The sequence below is a fragment of the Lathyrus oleraceus genome, chromosome 7 (assembly GCF_024323335.1).
Source record: "Lathyrus oleraceus cultivar Zhongwan6 chromosome 7, CAAS_Psat_ZW6_1.0, whole genome shotgun sequence".
Classification (NCBI taxonomy): Eukaryota; Viridiplantae; Streptophyta; class Magnoliopsida; order Fabales; family Fabaceae; genus Lathyrus; species Lathyrus oleraceus.
Window position 1 is genome coordinate 542,700,453 of NC_066585.1, and position 17,113 is coordinate 542,717,565.

Below are 17,113 nucleotides of genomic sequence, written 5' to 3' on the forward strand. Positions count from 1 at the left end.
AAATCAACAACAGACCAAGTGTTTGTGGATACAAGAGCATCTAACTCAGATTTCATAGCAAGATTCCAACAGTCAAACTTACAGGCTTGTTTATAGGTTTTGGGTTCTGTAAGGGAACTAATGGATAGGCAAAATTGTTTGTGACATGGACTACATTTTTCATAGGATAGGACAGAAGAAAGAGGGTAAGGAGAGTTACCTGGATTAGATGCTGGCAGCATTGAGGATAGCAAATTGCAGTGATATTCAGAGAGATAAGCTGGTGGTTTTGTGAGTCTGTTAGATTCTGGTTGGTACAGGAGGGGAAGTAGGAGAGATTATGTCATGTGGTGAAGGAGGTAATTGGTGAGGAGAGGGAGAAAAGGTGATGTCATGTGTTGGAGGAGGTAAATTATGAAGAGATGGAGGAGAGGTAGGTTCGTTTGGTGAAGTTAAGGATGGTGGAATATCTGTGAGAATGTCAAATGTTCCAATGGTATTTGTATTAGGGTTGATACTGACAGAATTATTTTCAGGTGGAGCTGAAGCAAAAGGAAAGATAGTTTCATGGAAAGTTACATTCCTTGAAACATAAAATTCATGGGTGAGAGGATCATAAAGGAGGTAGCCTTTGGTGCCTTCCCTATATCCAAGAAAGATGGATTTTCTTGCCCGTGGTGCAAATTTTGTTCTATTGTTGTGTAAGGTCGAGGAGTATGCAAGACATCCAAAAACTTTTAAATGAGTAAGGCTGGGAGGAGTAGAATGAAGCATTTGATAAGGGGTGAGGTTGTTCAAAAGAGGGGTGAGAAGTCTGTTGATAATGTGGATAGCTTGTTGTATGGAGGGTGCCAAAGGTTATGAGGGAGGTGAGAGTGAAAAGAAAGAGCACGTGCAACATTCAAAATGTGTTGGTACTTTCTTTCCACGATGCCATTTTGTTGAGGTGTTTCAACACATGACCTATGATGGATGATACCTCTAGAAAGGTAAAAACTAGTCATGAGAAACTCAGGCCCATTGTCACTACGAATACATTTGAGTTTCTTATTGAATTGAGTTTCTATGAAAGAAATGAAATTAATTAAGTGAGTTCGGGTTTCACTTTTATTTTTCATGAAAATTGTCCAAATAAACCTGCTGTAATCATCTACAAGTGTTAGAAAATACTTATGACCACATATGGAAGGGGTGGAAAGAGGTCCCCATATATCAGCATGAATTAAATCAAAAATGGCAACAAATTTAGTATTACTATGAGCAAAGGGTAAATTTCTTTGTTTAGCCAAATGACAAGTATGACAAGGTTTATGATTGTCATTGAAAGTGACAAAAGGAAAGTGAGATGAAATACATTTGTGTATATGAGAACTTAAATGTCCTAGTCTAAAATGCCAAATGGTGGCAGGATCAGGTTTGGAAGAATGTGAATGAGTAGAGATGGAGTTGTTGACAGAATCAGGTGTGGGAGAGAGATCCAGAAATGAGGTAGTGTCAAACACATACAATTTGTCAATCCTCCTAGCTGTAAATCCAGTCATCGTGGGATGGTGTAGCTGCACAATTTTACAACAATTAGGGAAGAGTTTGACATCATATAAGGTGGAATCAAATAGAGTAGTAACAGAGATAATGTTGACATGAAATGAAGGAAAATAGTAAATATTATGAAGAACAAGGGAGTCATATAACAAAACTGAACCAGCTATTGTGGTAGTAACAGTGTCACCATTAGGCATGGTCATAGATTTGGGTACAATGTGATATGTGGAAAAATAACTGTCAAAGATATGAGTGATGTGATCAGTGGCACCAGTGTCAATAATCCACCATTGACTATTATTATCGCCTTGGGGTTTGGAGAGATTGTTACCAGATGAAGGAGAGGGAGAGGTATGAGAGACAGAATTTGTAGCAAAAAGAGAATTAACTGAAGAGGGTGAATGAGACTGCAAGTTGGATTGTTGGAGAAGCTGTAAAATCTGAGTATATTGCTCTTGAATCGTGAACAAAGAGGCACTTGATCCATTTGTTGATGTGGAAGCAGATGATGATGAGGAAATTGGAGCAGAACCAGCATCTTGAACAGAGTTCACCACAAAAGCATTTCCAGCAGGTGATGAGAGATGTTGCTTACGATGTTGAAAACCAGGAGGATACCCGTGCTTGATGAAACAAGTCTCAATAGTGTGGTTGGTGCGACCACAGTGAGTGCAGAGCCGGTTGCCACGGCCACCGGAGGAATATCCACGGCCACGACCACGACCGGAGTTGTGAGAAGAACAAGAAGGCGTTTGAGAGGAGTAATTCACTGACGATTGATTCTCAAATGAAGAATCAGTGGTTGAATGAAGATTGAACAGGCGTTCTTGTTGAAGAATCAGATTGAACGCATTGTCTAGGGTTGGAAGTGGAGACATCAGCATAATCTGCGAACGAACATGAGAGTATTGATCACCAAGACCTTTCAAGAACTTGATTACCTTATCTTGCTCCTTGAATTTGCGTAGATCTGCAGCAGCACCACAAGAACACGGTATAGCACAAGTACAATCACGAATTGGGCGAAAAGTTTCGATTTCTTCCCAAAGTGTCATTAATTTGGTGAAATACGAAGAGATATCAAGAGTTCCTTGTTGAAGACGAGCTACTTCCTCTTGAATATCAGCAATGCAAAAAATATCACCCTGAGAGAACCGATTCTCTAAACTTTTCCATACAAGAGAAGCACGATCACACCAGAGGAGAGATTTTGCAATATCTTCAGAGATGGAACATTGAAGCCATGAGAGGACGAGGTTGTTACATCGAAGCCAGGGTTCATAGAGAGGGTCAGAGATAGGAGGAGGAGAAAGAGTGCCATCAACAAATTTTACCTTGTTCTTGGAGATAAAAGCCACCTTCATCGATTTGCACCAGATTTGATAATTCTTGTTATCAAGCACAGGTTGAACGAGAATAAGAGATGGATTCTCATTCGGATGCATATAATATGGATTGGAGGGATTGGTAGCAAAATCAAAGTAAGAAATCACCATTATTGAGGTGATTCAGCAAGAAAGGAAATTGAATAACGAAAAAAAAAAGGAAGAAGATGAATCGCGGAAAAAAAAGGTTTCAAACTGATACCATGTTAACTTTGGAATATCAGAGGAGAGAAATTTATTAAAGAAAGTATATTCATTATAAAAACCTAATTACAATATACAAGTGTAATTAATATATATAGTAAACTAGGGAACTAACTAACTCCTAACTTAGCTCCTAACTTAGCTCCGAACTTAGCCAAGACTAATTCAGTTACAATTATGATTAGTTAAGATTAAATAGAATTATTATTTACATCACTATTTTAATCATGTAATACCCTTGTCCAACCTCAGAATTTGAGAGAAGAGAGAGGGAGAACTCGAGAAGACAGAAGGAGTGAAGATGAGGACCCAAAATCAACACTATTTTTCCATCATCTCAAGCTTCAAGGATCTATTGCATGTGGATATTTAAGCTCTTGAGAGAAGCAAGCTTGAAAGTTGATCATATCATCATCTCCATCATAGAATTTCCAGGTGGGGTTCTAGGTAGTCCTTAGCCATTATATGTTAGGATTATGTTAAATGATAGAATCCATGCTTATGTTATGTGAAACCTGCTTGTTTTTTTAAACGCATGATGAATTTGGTGTGATCAAATGTGAACAACTTGCATGTGTTGTTTATGTTGTGATTTGATCCTTATAACATGTTAAAGTAGTATGTTAGGATTTGATTTATGGTGGATTGGGGTGCTGAAAAATAAGTTAGAACGTCAACTTTTGGGAAAAGTTGTAGATGCAATCGATTGCACAAGAACAACAATAGTACGATAAACTTGTTCCACTTGTTGGATAAGCTTGTTTCATTTGAAATGATAACCTGTACTAAAACTTGTTCCACTTGTTGGATAAGCTTGTTTCATTTGAAATGATAACCTGTACTAAAACTAGAATAGTACGATATCCCCTTATGGTTAATCACTCATTCTAAGACCTAGGAAAAGCTCCATGGCTTGATTGTGTTTTTCTATAAAATGAACCGAACAAAGTGAGGAAACCTAGTAAATTCTAAGAGTGTTGGTCTTAGAATTTAAGTATGAGTGGTTAACCATTATCCTAAGGGAGAGTATGGATATTCCTCCCGCTTTAGGAGGTGGTTGTAGCTCGGTCTCCTTGGCCCAAGTCAAGTCCCAAGTGTACAACCCGTACACGAGACGGATTAACCAGAAGTCATTTAATCTATAAGTCGGGCTTGACGTATTAGGCGTTAGTTGATAGATGACTCCCTGTGAATCATTAACTTCTCGTTGATGTACCGGGAACGAAATGGAAAAACCGCTAGCACGTATGTGCAGAATGAAGTGAAGTCCTTGTATGCGGGAACACCTGTTCACCCCTTTGCACATCCACTCGCAATTCCTAAGTGGGGCGAAATGTGAAGTCACACTCCTTACGAGGGGTTAAATGTGACATTCACACTCCGAATGTAGTGTATGAGATTGTCGCACTCCAAGGGGCGTAATGTGAAGTCACACTCCTTAAGTGGGGCGTAATGTGACGTTCACACTTCAAATGAGGCGTAATTGGATACCTACACTACAAAATGGAACGTAATGCGATGAAATGATTTGCTAGGCATCACTTCGCATTCCGATAATGGCGTAATGCAAACGGGTTTTCTATGCACGTAAAGAATGGTTAACAATGTACCTAGCCCGTAAGGAAAAGTGTGATTGGTTGGAAATCATCCAGCCCTTAAGCTAGGCTTGACGTAATATGTTCTTCTCGTAAGTCATTATATATATCTCGTTGGTGAACATTGACTGAAGAGGTACCTGTGTTAGCATTTTCGCTTATATGGAGGTTAAGAGACCTCAAATTCTTTTATTTGGCTTTATCTCGTAAGAACTAGGACCGTAGTGTCGAAATAGTTCAGGATACCTTTTAGAGCTAGTGGATCCGTAAGATAGGGAACTCCACTGAAATATTATATCTCACCCCATTCTCGTTGTTTATTTTCAGATAAGCATGTACGAGTGATGGAAGAAGCAAGAAGCAGAAGAGCGCAAGAGCTGAGCTGGAAGATTTTACTTCCCTTGTTTTTTATCTCGCTGTGTATTATGTATTTGTGTTATTTATTACATGTTATATGAAGAACATACTTGATGTAAGGTGTACTCATGTAATTTGTATACTATTGTGTTTATGTTCAGTATCAGTATTAACAGTCTAAATGAAATAATTCTAAACATATCTCGTTTGGGTTGTTACAATTCCTTACAATAGTAAAATTTATTACAAAAAATATTTATGATAAATTATTTGGAAGAAAATATACAACAGGGAGTGATGGATTTTTTTAGGATTCTAAGCAATAACACAGAGAGTAAGTAAACTTTGACAGTTTGTTACGGTATTTAGCAAAGAGAAAAAAAAAATATATTGCTCGTCAAGACCTCTGATGACTTGAATAAGTCTAAAAAATTCTCCATGGGATTATAAACAAATTGACTACCATGTTGCATGACTGGAAAGGTTAACAAAAAGAGAATGGCTAGCTGCAGATTAGTCTAAATCCACTGGTATGAAAGCAATAGAAATAATGGAATATAATTGTTTTGTGATATGTTTTAGACCAAACAATGACTTGTGCAATCTCAAGTCTTTAGATGGGTCACTATCAGGAATAGAGGGGAAGAACTATGTACACCTGTTAATTTGCATCACTATGAAATAATGCATTATTAACAGTTGGGAATTAGGTTGAGGATATTCATACAAGAGAAGAACTATGTACACACCTCTTCATTAAAGTCACCATAAAAGAATGCAAATACTAACAGTTAGGAATTAGGTTGAAAATATTCATCATGGTGGTTGTAATGCTGTTGACAATGACTTAGTCATATACTGCTATTTCAAATGGTACTAACAGGTGGGAAGATAACTGATCAGCAAAAGTTAAGAAGCACATACACACATACGAATACGATATTGACACGAGCTGCTATCCGAGACTGCTAAGACAGCTACATAGTCAACAAAAAATTAAATCAAGTGCTACATAGTCAGCAAGAAATTAAATCAAGGTGTTTGTTGGTAGAAGAGTTGCATCTACCTGACAATAGGACTCAATAATTCTTATTTTTATGCATTGCTATGCAATTGCTTCCCAACATTATATAATCTTCATAATCATGAGAAGGATATGATAATGGACTATTAGGCAGAGCCTGAAAACAGTTATTGTTAAGTGCAGTTTATAATCTTAAGTCTAACACGGACTTAAAATTAGACACAGAAATTCAGCAACCACTTAAGGAAAATCTGATTTATGGATTGTTTTTACCGAAAGAATGATTACAAATTATGAATAAATTACTAGTCACACTTTCTAAACCAAAAGCTACACGAAAGTGTTAATGAATCTTTGACAATCTATAAATCACTCAAAGGAAAAATGTGGTCTTTCTTTTACTACAAGAAAGAACTCATCTGTACAAATCTCTGAGCTTTCTCTAGTTGTCCATATCGAGTAAGAAGTCGGACCATTACATCCAAGTGTTCTTTAGATGCTTCAATTTTATATTTCGGCATTAAATTGAAGATTTTATTAGCATCTTTGACAAATCCAGCTCTTTCACATACAGATAGAATGACTCCAAATGTGAAGTGGTTTGGAGAAAAACCATTTGATCTCATTTGATCAAAAAGGTCAATTGCACCTTGATATAATTTGTTGTATCCATAAGCCCTTATAAGAGCAGTCCATGTCATTGAACCTTGCACAGGTACTGCACTAAACACCAAGTTTGCCTTATCAACATCGCCAAAAGAGCCATACATATTGATAAGTTCTGCAGAAACAAAATGGACGGATGCAAAATTCCTTTTCAAAATCTGCCCGTGAGTCTCTTTCCCGAGCTTTAAAAGCTTTAGCTCACCGCAAACACTCAATATCCTTGACATGGCAATCGAGTCTGGTCGATTTCGTGACAACTGCATTGACCTTATCACACCAACTGCTTCATTTGGATATCCATTTTCTATGTACGAATTGATCATGGCTGTCCATGAAATCACATTCCTTTGCTCCATAAGCTCAAACAGTCTTCCAGAATACTCAACTACGCCGCACTTTGAGTACATTACCACCAATGAAGAAGATATAGATACGTTAGGAAGAAACCAGTGTTTCAAAGCATAAGCATGAATCTGTTTCCCTTCTTCCAAAGCTCTCAACTGAGCACAGACTGGAAGAGCAGTGGCAACTGTCACCACATCAGGTTTAAACCCTTCTTGTTGCATCCAAATTATAGACCTCAGTGCTTGCTCTAGTCTTCCAACTGATGCATAGCCTGACATAAGAGCTGTCCAACAAACTACATTTCTCTCTGGCGAGCTATAAAAAACACGCCTTGCAGATCCCAAATCCCCGCACTTGCAATACATATCAATCAAAGCAGATTGAATCGGAACTTTCTCTGAGTACGATTTTGTCTTTACTACATAAGCATGAACTTCCTGACCTAACCTCCTTTTACAAATTTCGCCGATTACAGGAATAACAATCGTCATTATAACCGAATTCGGGTATATCCCTTCGTCCACCATCCACTTAACATAATCCAATACTTCCCTATGCAACCTGTTGTGTGAAAAACCAGAAAGCATAGTTCCCCAAACAACAACATCCCTCTCCGTTTCAGGAATTTCCTCAAACACGCTACGGGCAAGCTTAACCTTACCACACTTAAAATACAAATCAATCAAACAAGTCCTGAGAATGTCACTGTCAACCAAACCATTCTTGATCAAAAGTGCATGAGTCCTCAATCCTTGATAAAACGCGGGAGCAGCGGCGAAACTCTTGATGACACTAGAGAAACTATAAACATTCAACTCAACCCCTAATTCCCTCATCTTTGAATAAGTCTTAAGCACATCAATGTATTGTCTTTTCCTACCCCCGGAAACCACAGTTCCTCTGAGCAAAGCATTCCAAGGATACACACTACTCTCACACGGCAATTCATCAAACAGCTTCAATGCATCTTCTAAAGAGCCACAAGAAGTGTACATTTGAACAAGCTTTGTGAGCAAAAATGTGTTTTTCTCAAGGCCATTGTTTCTGATATGGGTATGAACTTGTTTTCCTATTGACAGCGAGTTTGTGCGGATGCAAGCAGCGATAAGCGAAGAGAAAGTGGTGGCGTTGACTGGAATGCCTTGCTGGTCAACATAATCCAAAACTGTGAGAGCTTCTTTGAGTTTGTTTTGGCGAGCGAAGTTCTTGATGTCTTTGTAAATTGAAAGTGGGTTTTTGTTGTGGAGTGGTAAGGAACACGGGAATGCATCTTCTTCTGCAAATTTCTTCTTGGTGATGGTGAATTTGGGCAGGTTTCTTTGCGATTGATTTTGATGAGTTGCTGGGGTTTTTGAGGAAGGTTTGAAGTTGAAGATTTGGAAAATGTAGGGTTTGTGGTTTGGCGGCAAACGTAGGGAGAGAGAAGAAACAGAGTTTTCCATGTTGGAATTATGGTTTAAGGTTTGGAAGTAACGCAGGTTTTCGTGGTCGCAAAGGTTGTGTGGAAATTCATGTTTGGGATTTAGACAGAATTGAAATCTATGTTAAAGGTTTGTGTGGTTCGTGGTAGATAATGTAATTTTGAGTAAAATATGTTTTTGAATTTTGTTTAAAGATCTTTTTTATTGTTTTCATTTTAACTTTTTTAATGTTTTCAAAATTGATTAACTCTATAGTACACAATTGACGTAATTTTTGTCCATGTATACGTTTTTTTAAAACAAAAACAATTCACTAATTTTTGAAAAATTCCTTAAAGAAATGAATTACAACGTACTCATTAGCAATAGGCCCAATAATCTTAATGCACATTTGTATTTATGGTAACTCTCTCAGCTATCTTTACATTGATCCATTGTGAAACATGACTCCCATATTCCACTCCCCAACTATGGCCAAATTCACATTTGTATTTATGGTAATTCTATCATCATCGCATTCTCTTGGTTTTGATTGTTAATTGAATTCTTTTATAATCATTTAATCCGATCTTCTTATGATCACTAATTTGATCTTTGTTGCCCTTTTCATCTGGGTTTGTCATATGCGTGTTGAAATCTTCAATATCAAGGTGATGTTTTTCAGAAGTGGTAAAGGTATGAATTGTGTTGTTCCTGGTATTGTAATCCGTTTTATTACGTAAATCTCTTTTAGTTGACTCATTTTTATGCTTTTTTAACTCTGTTAGATCCTTCACCTATGAGACCAACGATTCCATTGGAAAGCTTAATACAAGTGTTCTCTTTGGATCCTTCATCTTCATAACATCATGGTTATGGGAATGCTCAAAATCAAGGTGATGAAACTCCCTTTTGATAATAATGTTTTTACCTTTGATGTTCATTGTGTTTTATGTGTTGTAACTTCTCCATTTATTACTAGCGTGGTTATCCATGTTTAGAAAAGATCCTCCGATATTGTGGTCATCTTTCATAATGATATTGTTATTAATAGAAATCTTCTGCCCTACCTTATCTTCCTTTATCTCCAATGAGATGCTTGGGCGGGCTATTATTACACTTTTCATTGCTATTTCGCTTGGTTTCTGGCCTATCTTCACTGTTAGTATCCTTAACTATCATATTAGTTAAGGTATTAATCTTTTGAACTTTATACAGTTTTGATCCTTGCTTCTCAATACACATAATCTCATTATGTTTTCTTCTATTTGTGATACAACAATGGAAGAAATTTGAATTGGTGCCACCTTCTTTAAGCCACCTCAACCGCAATTTCTGCCACTACATACTTGCCTTCATTTTTGTGAGCGAGAATAGTAGAACTAAAGCCTCCCTTTTTGAATTAACCTCTTAATTCTATAATGTTGTGGTTTCTCCTTTACGTTCTAACTCGTTTACTATCTTTTTAGTTCCAACTAATTTGTCATCTAAATTCGTAATATGCTTCTTTCTCCACTCTTTAAGGTTTTCTTTTATCAACTTGAATTTTTCGCTTAAAATATATCCACCCCAGGCTTGCAAATCCAACAATCTCCAAGTTTCTTCCATAAATTTTTGATACCCTTCAAGCTCTCTCCAGCACTCGAACATGCGAAAGGGTTTCATGCCCCAATTCACCTTCTTATCACAAATCATGATAGTGTTATGATCATAAATACTTTTTTTCTAAACAACATTGATAACAGTCCGACCATTGATACATCCACCCTTATGAAATGAGAAATCTATCAATACGACTCATAGATGAACCCTCCAAGTTAGACCAAGTAAAATGCCTCCCTTTTAATGGTAAATCCACAAGATCATCTTTTGAGATAAAATCATCAAAGCCTTCCATCTATGCTCTCCTATGGAACACTCATACCTCTTTCCTCTCTGATTCAGATCTTATCGTGTTAAAGTCTTCCAAGATACACCACCTTGCCTCCATTTCATCTTTAACTAGATCTTTAAGGTCATTCCACAAACCTCCGTTTATGACTTACATAACAAGAAGAATAAACATTCACTATGTTTACCTTCTTACCCTCCATCCCGCAATACCCTTTCACACCAATAAAATGTTCCCCCTGAATTTCGTTGAATTTCTTAAAGATTTTAGTGTTCCATAGAAGTAGCATCCCCCTTAATCTTCCTTCAGCAGCTTTGGAATTGAATCCACAATCATTTCCTCCCCAAATTGTTTCACAAGTCGATGCTTCCATCTCAGCCAATTTAGGTTCTTGTATTCTAATAAGATATGAGCGATTTTTTCTGATAATCTATGTTACCTCTTTCTTCTTAACCAACCCACCAATCCTCTAATATTGTAACTAATGATTTTCATATCTACAAACTATTCTCCTTAACTACCTCCACTCCACCACTCAGGCTTCACGCTCTGCTATTACCCTCCCATATTACCCTTCTCCTTCAGGCTCCTTGATATGGGCCTCCTCAACTAATGTTACTTTAATTAAGCCCAAATGATTTTCTTCCCTGGCTAATTCCATCTGGGCCAAAGATAGGAAACTGACTAGTCGAACTTTTCCGTTCCCCCTTGTTATTTGACCTAACTATTTATTTTTTTATTTCTTTTGGAGCCACCGACAATACCTTTTCCAATGTCAACTCTCCAGACACTTTATTTTTCTCTTTCATGATGGAAATACCACCACTTGCATGCGCCGCCCATGAGACATCATTGTTCATTTTCTCCGCCTCTTTTTCTTCCATATCTCTCGTGAAGTTAGCTTTATATTCCATCTCTGATTCTTCTTCATCTTCCTTGTTTTCAAAGCATGATTTTTTATGTGATTGCAGATCCATTGGACATGTAAAGGCTTCTTCCTTTATTTTGATATTGAACACATAATCATTAATCGTGACTTGAACAACCTTATTGATAGTTTCCATTGATGTTGTTCTCATCAAACATCTAGCAACATCCAATCTTCTCTTTTTCTCTCTATTACTATCCATTGATATGAATTTTCCTCTACTAGGACATTTTTTCGAAGAACTTCTGATTCCAAGCATGAACTGGAGCTCCATAAAATCTAACCCAACTTTCTCTACCGTTCATCACTACCTTCGAGTACCACTTGTCTATTCTAACAAACCAATGCTGGAAGAATTCCTTAGCATCTTTCACCAACCAAGGACTCTAAATCTTCCTCCTCTTGAACTTTTATGAACACTTTATTTCCATAATCTCAAGTGATAGAATCCCAATATCCATAATTTTTTGTTGCAGCAATGATACCTCATCAATATTATGTACTTTCCACAGATATCCTTTTTCTACCCACTTAAGACCTTCCTCAACTTCCATATACCTCATACCTTTCCACTTGTCAACTATGTCTTCTTATAAGAAATCTCGACCACTTCTTTGATAGCCACTCTTCACCATGTTAGAATAACTACATCCTTCTGTTCGAATCATCCATGTCGACTTCTCCTTTGTTACATCTAAACAACTTGCCTCTCCTCCACGATCATTCTTTCCTGCTCTTCCTTCTACCTTTTTCTGAACATTGTCGATTTTCAAGTTTGTTCTCCTCCCCGCTGCACTGTATGATTCTCGGTTAAATCTTGAAATATTTGCCCATAATTTGTATGTATCAAACTAAAGATTCATAATTTGTTCCTCTAATCTCTTCTCATTTCTCACCCCTGCGAACCTTGCGAAACCAAACGATTTCCCTTCTTACTTTTCTGACGAGAAATGAAAATATCTACCAACTCTCCATTTTGTAAAAATTTCCTCTTGATCTCTGCCACTGCTATGTCCTCTTAGAATTTAGTAAAAAAGCAATTTGTAATATTTCCGTCTCTTCCAAAGTTGCCTCTTGCCTGACTATGTTCGTTCTTCCTTTTGTGACTTACAAAAATCCAACCTGATTCTCTCTCTTTTTTCTCACACGCTCTCTCTATCTCCCCTTTCATCTTAGTAAGGGCGTCCATCCTGTTGAATTGTAATTCCTTGTGTCAAAGTAGGTTGCTCGACATAAGCAAGGAAATGCCGAACCACCTAGTGTGTTGAGTTATATTAGTGTGTAGAAGTGTCGAAGCATGTTGCTTCACACATGATTTTGTCTTAGTCCTATTTTTAGTAGTGTTAACTATTTTGGGCTTTTATAGTTTTGGGTCTTGAATTAGTGAGTAAGTAAACCTAAATCTATAAATAGAGGGAGTGAATCTTATTCTTGTAATGAAGTGAATGTTGTATTCATAACATTGTATTCACAGAATTTTGCAGTTGCAAAGTGAATAAGAAGTTTTCCATAGGTTGTGGGTAAAGAGAAACTATGCAGAAAAGTCTTCTTCTCCTTCACCGTTCTTTCGTTTCTTTCTAAATTGTTCTTCTCTTTTCATTGTTATTGTGTGGGTGATAACAATCTTGTTCATTAAGATTGATTGAAATTCTCCATAGGTTGTGGTGGTTTTCCAACATTTGGTATCAAGAGTTTCAATTCAAGCTATTCGTGGGAAGAAAATCACGATGACAATGAATTATCCAAACAAGCATTTTCCAGCAAATCTTTCGATTCTCAAGAGCAACAATTATGAGAATTGGTGCAAGAAGATAAAGGTCGTGTTCTGTTATCAAGATATTTGGGATCTTGTGAAGGAAGGAGTAACAACGCTTGCAGAAAACACAACAGATCAAGAAAAGGATGCACATAAAGAATTAAAGAAGAAAGATTGTAAAGCTCTCTTTATAATCCATCAATGTGTTGATACATATAACTTTGAAAAGGTTAGTGATATAGAGTCAGCAAAAGAAGCATGGGAAATTCTGGAGAAGTCGTTTGGAAGCACAAAGAAGGTGAGGTTACAAACTCACAAAAGGACGTATGAATTGCTTTAGATGGAAGACAATGAAAGTATAACTGATTTCTTCACCAAGATTACGAAAGTGGTGAATCAAATCAAGGTATGTGGAGAAATGTTGACATCAAGATCTGTTGTTGGAAATATCTTGAGGTCGTTGACTCCAAAGTTCGACCACATGGTAGTAGCCATAGAAGAGTAGAAAGACTTGTCAAAATTGATAAAGGAAGAGCTTCAAGGGACACTTGAATCTCATGAACAAAGAATGGCTGAAAGAGAGGCCGAGAAGTCTAAGAGTGATATGACTTTGCAGGCGCAATCAACAAAAGAAAGGAAAGGCAAAGGAAGCTGGAATGACAACAAAGGAAGATGAGGCTACAATAATTCTATTGGTCGGAATCAGCAAGAAGGAAACTGGTCGAATTAGAGAAAACCCTGGAACCAAGGAAACCAAAGAGGTGGTGTCGCAGGTAGAGGAAGAGGCGGTGGTCAAAATCCAAACAAGAGTCACATTCAGTGTTGCAATTGTCAGAAGTAAGGTCACTATTCTAGTGATTTTCCAAAAAAAGAAGAAGAATTAAGAAACTTATGCAAAGCTGGCGAAACATGAAAAAGAAGAGATGTTGTTGATGGTTATAATGAAAGATAAAGAGAGATTCAAGGACCATTGGTACTTGGAATTAGGATGCTCATCACACATGTTTGGAAGGAAAGATTGGTTTGTCAACATAAAGCCCTAAATGAAGAACATGGTGAAATTTGAAAATGACAACACTTTAGCAGCTGAAGGTGTTGGTGATGTTCTGATTATGAGGAAAGATGACAAGAGGTCAGTAATTTCAAATGTGTTGTACATATCAGGCATGAAGAGCAATTTGCTCAGCATAGGGCAGTTAGTCGAAAAGAACTACAAGGTGTCGATCAAAGACAAGATAATGAGAGTTTTTTGACTCAAATAGAATGTTGATCTTGAAGGCTCCAATGTCTCAGAGTAGAACCTGCAAGATTGAACTTAATGTGATGGAGCATAAGTGCCTTGCAACAGCAACCAACAGAGATGAATGGATATGACATATAGACTTGGCCATCTCAATTTCAAAGACATTAGAGATTTAAAGAGAAGAAATATGGTTTCAGGATTACCAGAGATCGACATTCCAAACAAAGTGTGTGGATAATGTGTGCAGGTGAAGCAACACAAGAACAACTTCAGTAAGGATGCAGGAAGCAGGTCAAAGGCAATTCTTGAAGTCATATACTCTAATGTATGTGGTCATATCCATATGGGTTCAATTGGAGGTAACAAATACTTTGTTACATTCACGGATGATTTTAGTCAAAAACTATGGACTTACCTGATCAAGAAGAAAAGTGAAGTGATTGAGGTATTTTCCAAGTTTAAATCCATGGTCGAAAGACAAAGCGGTTGAAAGATCAAGACTCTGAGGACTGATGGTGGTGGAGAATATGTGTCGAAAGACTTCGACACATTATGTGTGAAAGAAGGGATTGTGTATGAGGTGGTGCCACCCTACACTCCACAGCAGAATGGAGTCGTAGAAAGGAAGAATAAAACCATAATGAATATGGTTATAAGTATGTTGAAAGGCAAGCATCTACCCAAAGAATTATGGGGAGAAGTTGTGTCGTCTGCAACATATATCCTGAACAGATGTCCAATGAAGAATCTAGAAGGAATCACACCAGAAGAATATTGGTTTGGTGTCAAGCCTAGCTTGAGTCATCTGAAGGTGTTTGGATCTATAACACATAGACATGTGCCATATCAGTTGAGAAGAAAACTTGATGACAAGTCGAGTCAGATGATCCTGATAGGATATCATTCGACTGGAGGATACAAGTTGTTTGATCCAGTGAACAAACAAGTGGTGATCAGCAGGGATGTGATCATAGATGAGCTTAAGGAATGGGATTGGACTGAGAATGTTAAGAAGGATTTAGTGAGAATCTTATGTGATGAACCAACTAGTGAAGTCAAAAGAGAAGTTAGATGTGAAGCATGCCCAAGCAGACCTCAGAGAATAAGACATATGCCTGCAAGGTTGCAAGAATGTATGATTACATCAGATGATATGGTCAATAAAAAAGGTGAGCTGGTACATCATGCTTTCTATGCAGATGTCAAACCAGTCAATGCAGTTGAGGCATTGAAAGATTCGAAGTGGGTGAAAGCAATGAACAAAGAACTGAAGTCAATCGAAGTCAACAACACTTGGTCACTTATCGAATTGCCTCAAGACAAGAAGGAAATCTATGTGAAGTGGGTATACAAGGTGAAGTTGAATCCCAAAGGAGAAGTGACTCGACACAAGGCGAGACTTATGGCGGAAGGATTTCTTCAGAAAGAAGGAATAGACTTCGACGAAGTTTTTGCACCTGTTGCTAGGATCGAAACAATCATGTTGGTTGTTGGTCTAGCAAACATGAATAACTGGAAGATGTGTCAGATGGATGTGAAATATGCATTCCTGAATTTCCCCTTAGAAGAAGAAGTTTATGTCGCACAACCAGCTGGGTTTGTGAAACAAGGCGAAGAGAGAAAGGTGTACAGGTTGCATAAATCCCTGTACGAACTTAAACAAGCTCCAATAGCTTGAAACAAGAAGATAAATGGCTTTATAAGGGAGAAGGAATTTGTGAAGTGCACAATTGAACATGTAGTATATGTAAGAAGAAGCATGAGTGAATTGCTAATACTATGTCTCTATGTCGATGACTTGTTGATAACAGGTAGCTGCAAAAAGGAGATCGAAGACTTCAAAGGTGAGCTCAATAAGGAATTCGAAATGTCAAATCTGGGTGAAATTTCATATTTCCTTGGCATAAAATTCCATAAGAGTGGTAGAGGTTTGATGATGCACCAAAGAAGGTATGCAGACAAAATACTCAAGAGATTTGAGATGCAAGATTGCAACCCAACTTCGACTCCAGTTAAGCCTAGATTACAACTGTCGAAAGATTTAGATGAAGGTTATGTCGACCCAACCCAATCTAGAAGACTTATTTGGTCACTTCGATACCTTTGTCACACAAGGTCTGATTTAGCATACAATGTAGATATGGTGAGTAGATTCATGCAGAAGCCAAAGGTATCATATCTAGCAGCGACGAAGAGGATACTAAGGTATCTGAAAGGAACTCTCGATTATGGAATTCTATTTCCCGCAACTAATGAAGTAAAAGAATGTAAACTAGTGGGATACACTAACTCAAGCTGGTGCAGTGATGTTGAGGATCGAAAATCCACAACTGGATACATTATCATGTGCTGTATGATGAAAATAAATTCACTGCAGACCAGCTACAGAGTTTGACCAATAACTTGTGCTACACGTAATGATATGATTTGCTTTTTTAATCTTAATTAATGTTTTCTAAACTTGTACTGTTTTCATTTAATTTTAGAAGCCTTCTGATACTATTTTTTTCCATTCAGTTATGCGAGGTGTACTCGATCTGTCTCAATAGGTTTGTTACTCGATTCCCTTTGCTTGTTTTTGTTTTAGGCTATACAAAACTTTAGTTTAACAAAAATGTTATCTTGTATGCAGTTCCTCCTGCCTATTATGCACACTTGCTAGCTTTCCGCGCTAGATACTACATAAGTGAAGTTGAAAATTCTGATTCTGGTTCTGCAAGTGGAAATAGGAGTGCCACCATCTTTGTGTCGACTCTGCCATCTATCTTGGAAAACGTCAAAGAAGTAATGTTTTACTG

General features: G+C 37.4%; 1 protein-coding gene and 1 long non-coding RNA gene across 2 annotated transcripts; one reads left to right on the forward strand and one right to left on the reverse strand.

Annotated features, from left to right (window-relative positions):
* Window positions 1–3,333: 3,333 nt before the first annotated feature.
* On the forward strand, window positions 3,334–5,283 carry LOC127100893 (uncharacterized). The gene is made up of 2 exons (XR_007794528.1): window positions 3,334–3,545; window positions 5,033–5,283. It is a non-coding gene; the product is annotated as an uncharacterized LOC127100893 (long non-coding RNA).
* A 1,043-nt stretch (window positions 5,284–6,326) lies between these two features.
* On the reverse strand, window positions 6,327–8,673 carry LOC127100894 (pentatricopeptide repeat-containing protein At1g71460, chloroplastic). Its single transcript, XM_051038199.1, has one exon. It carries the CDS (start codon window positions 8,537–8,539, stop codon window positions 6,488–6,490), a length of 2,052 nt encoding a protein of 683 aa, XP_050894156.1. The 5' UTR covers window positions 8,540–8,673; the 3' UTR covers window positions 6,327–6,487.
* Between the last annotated feature and the right edge of the window lie 8,440 nt (window positions 8,674–17,113).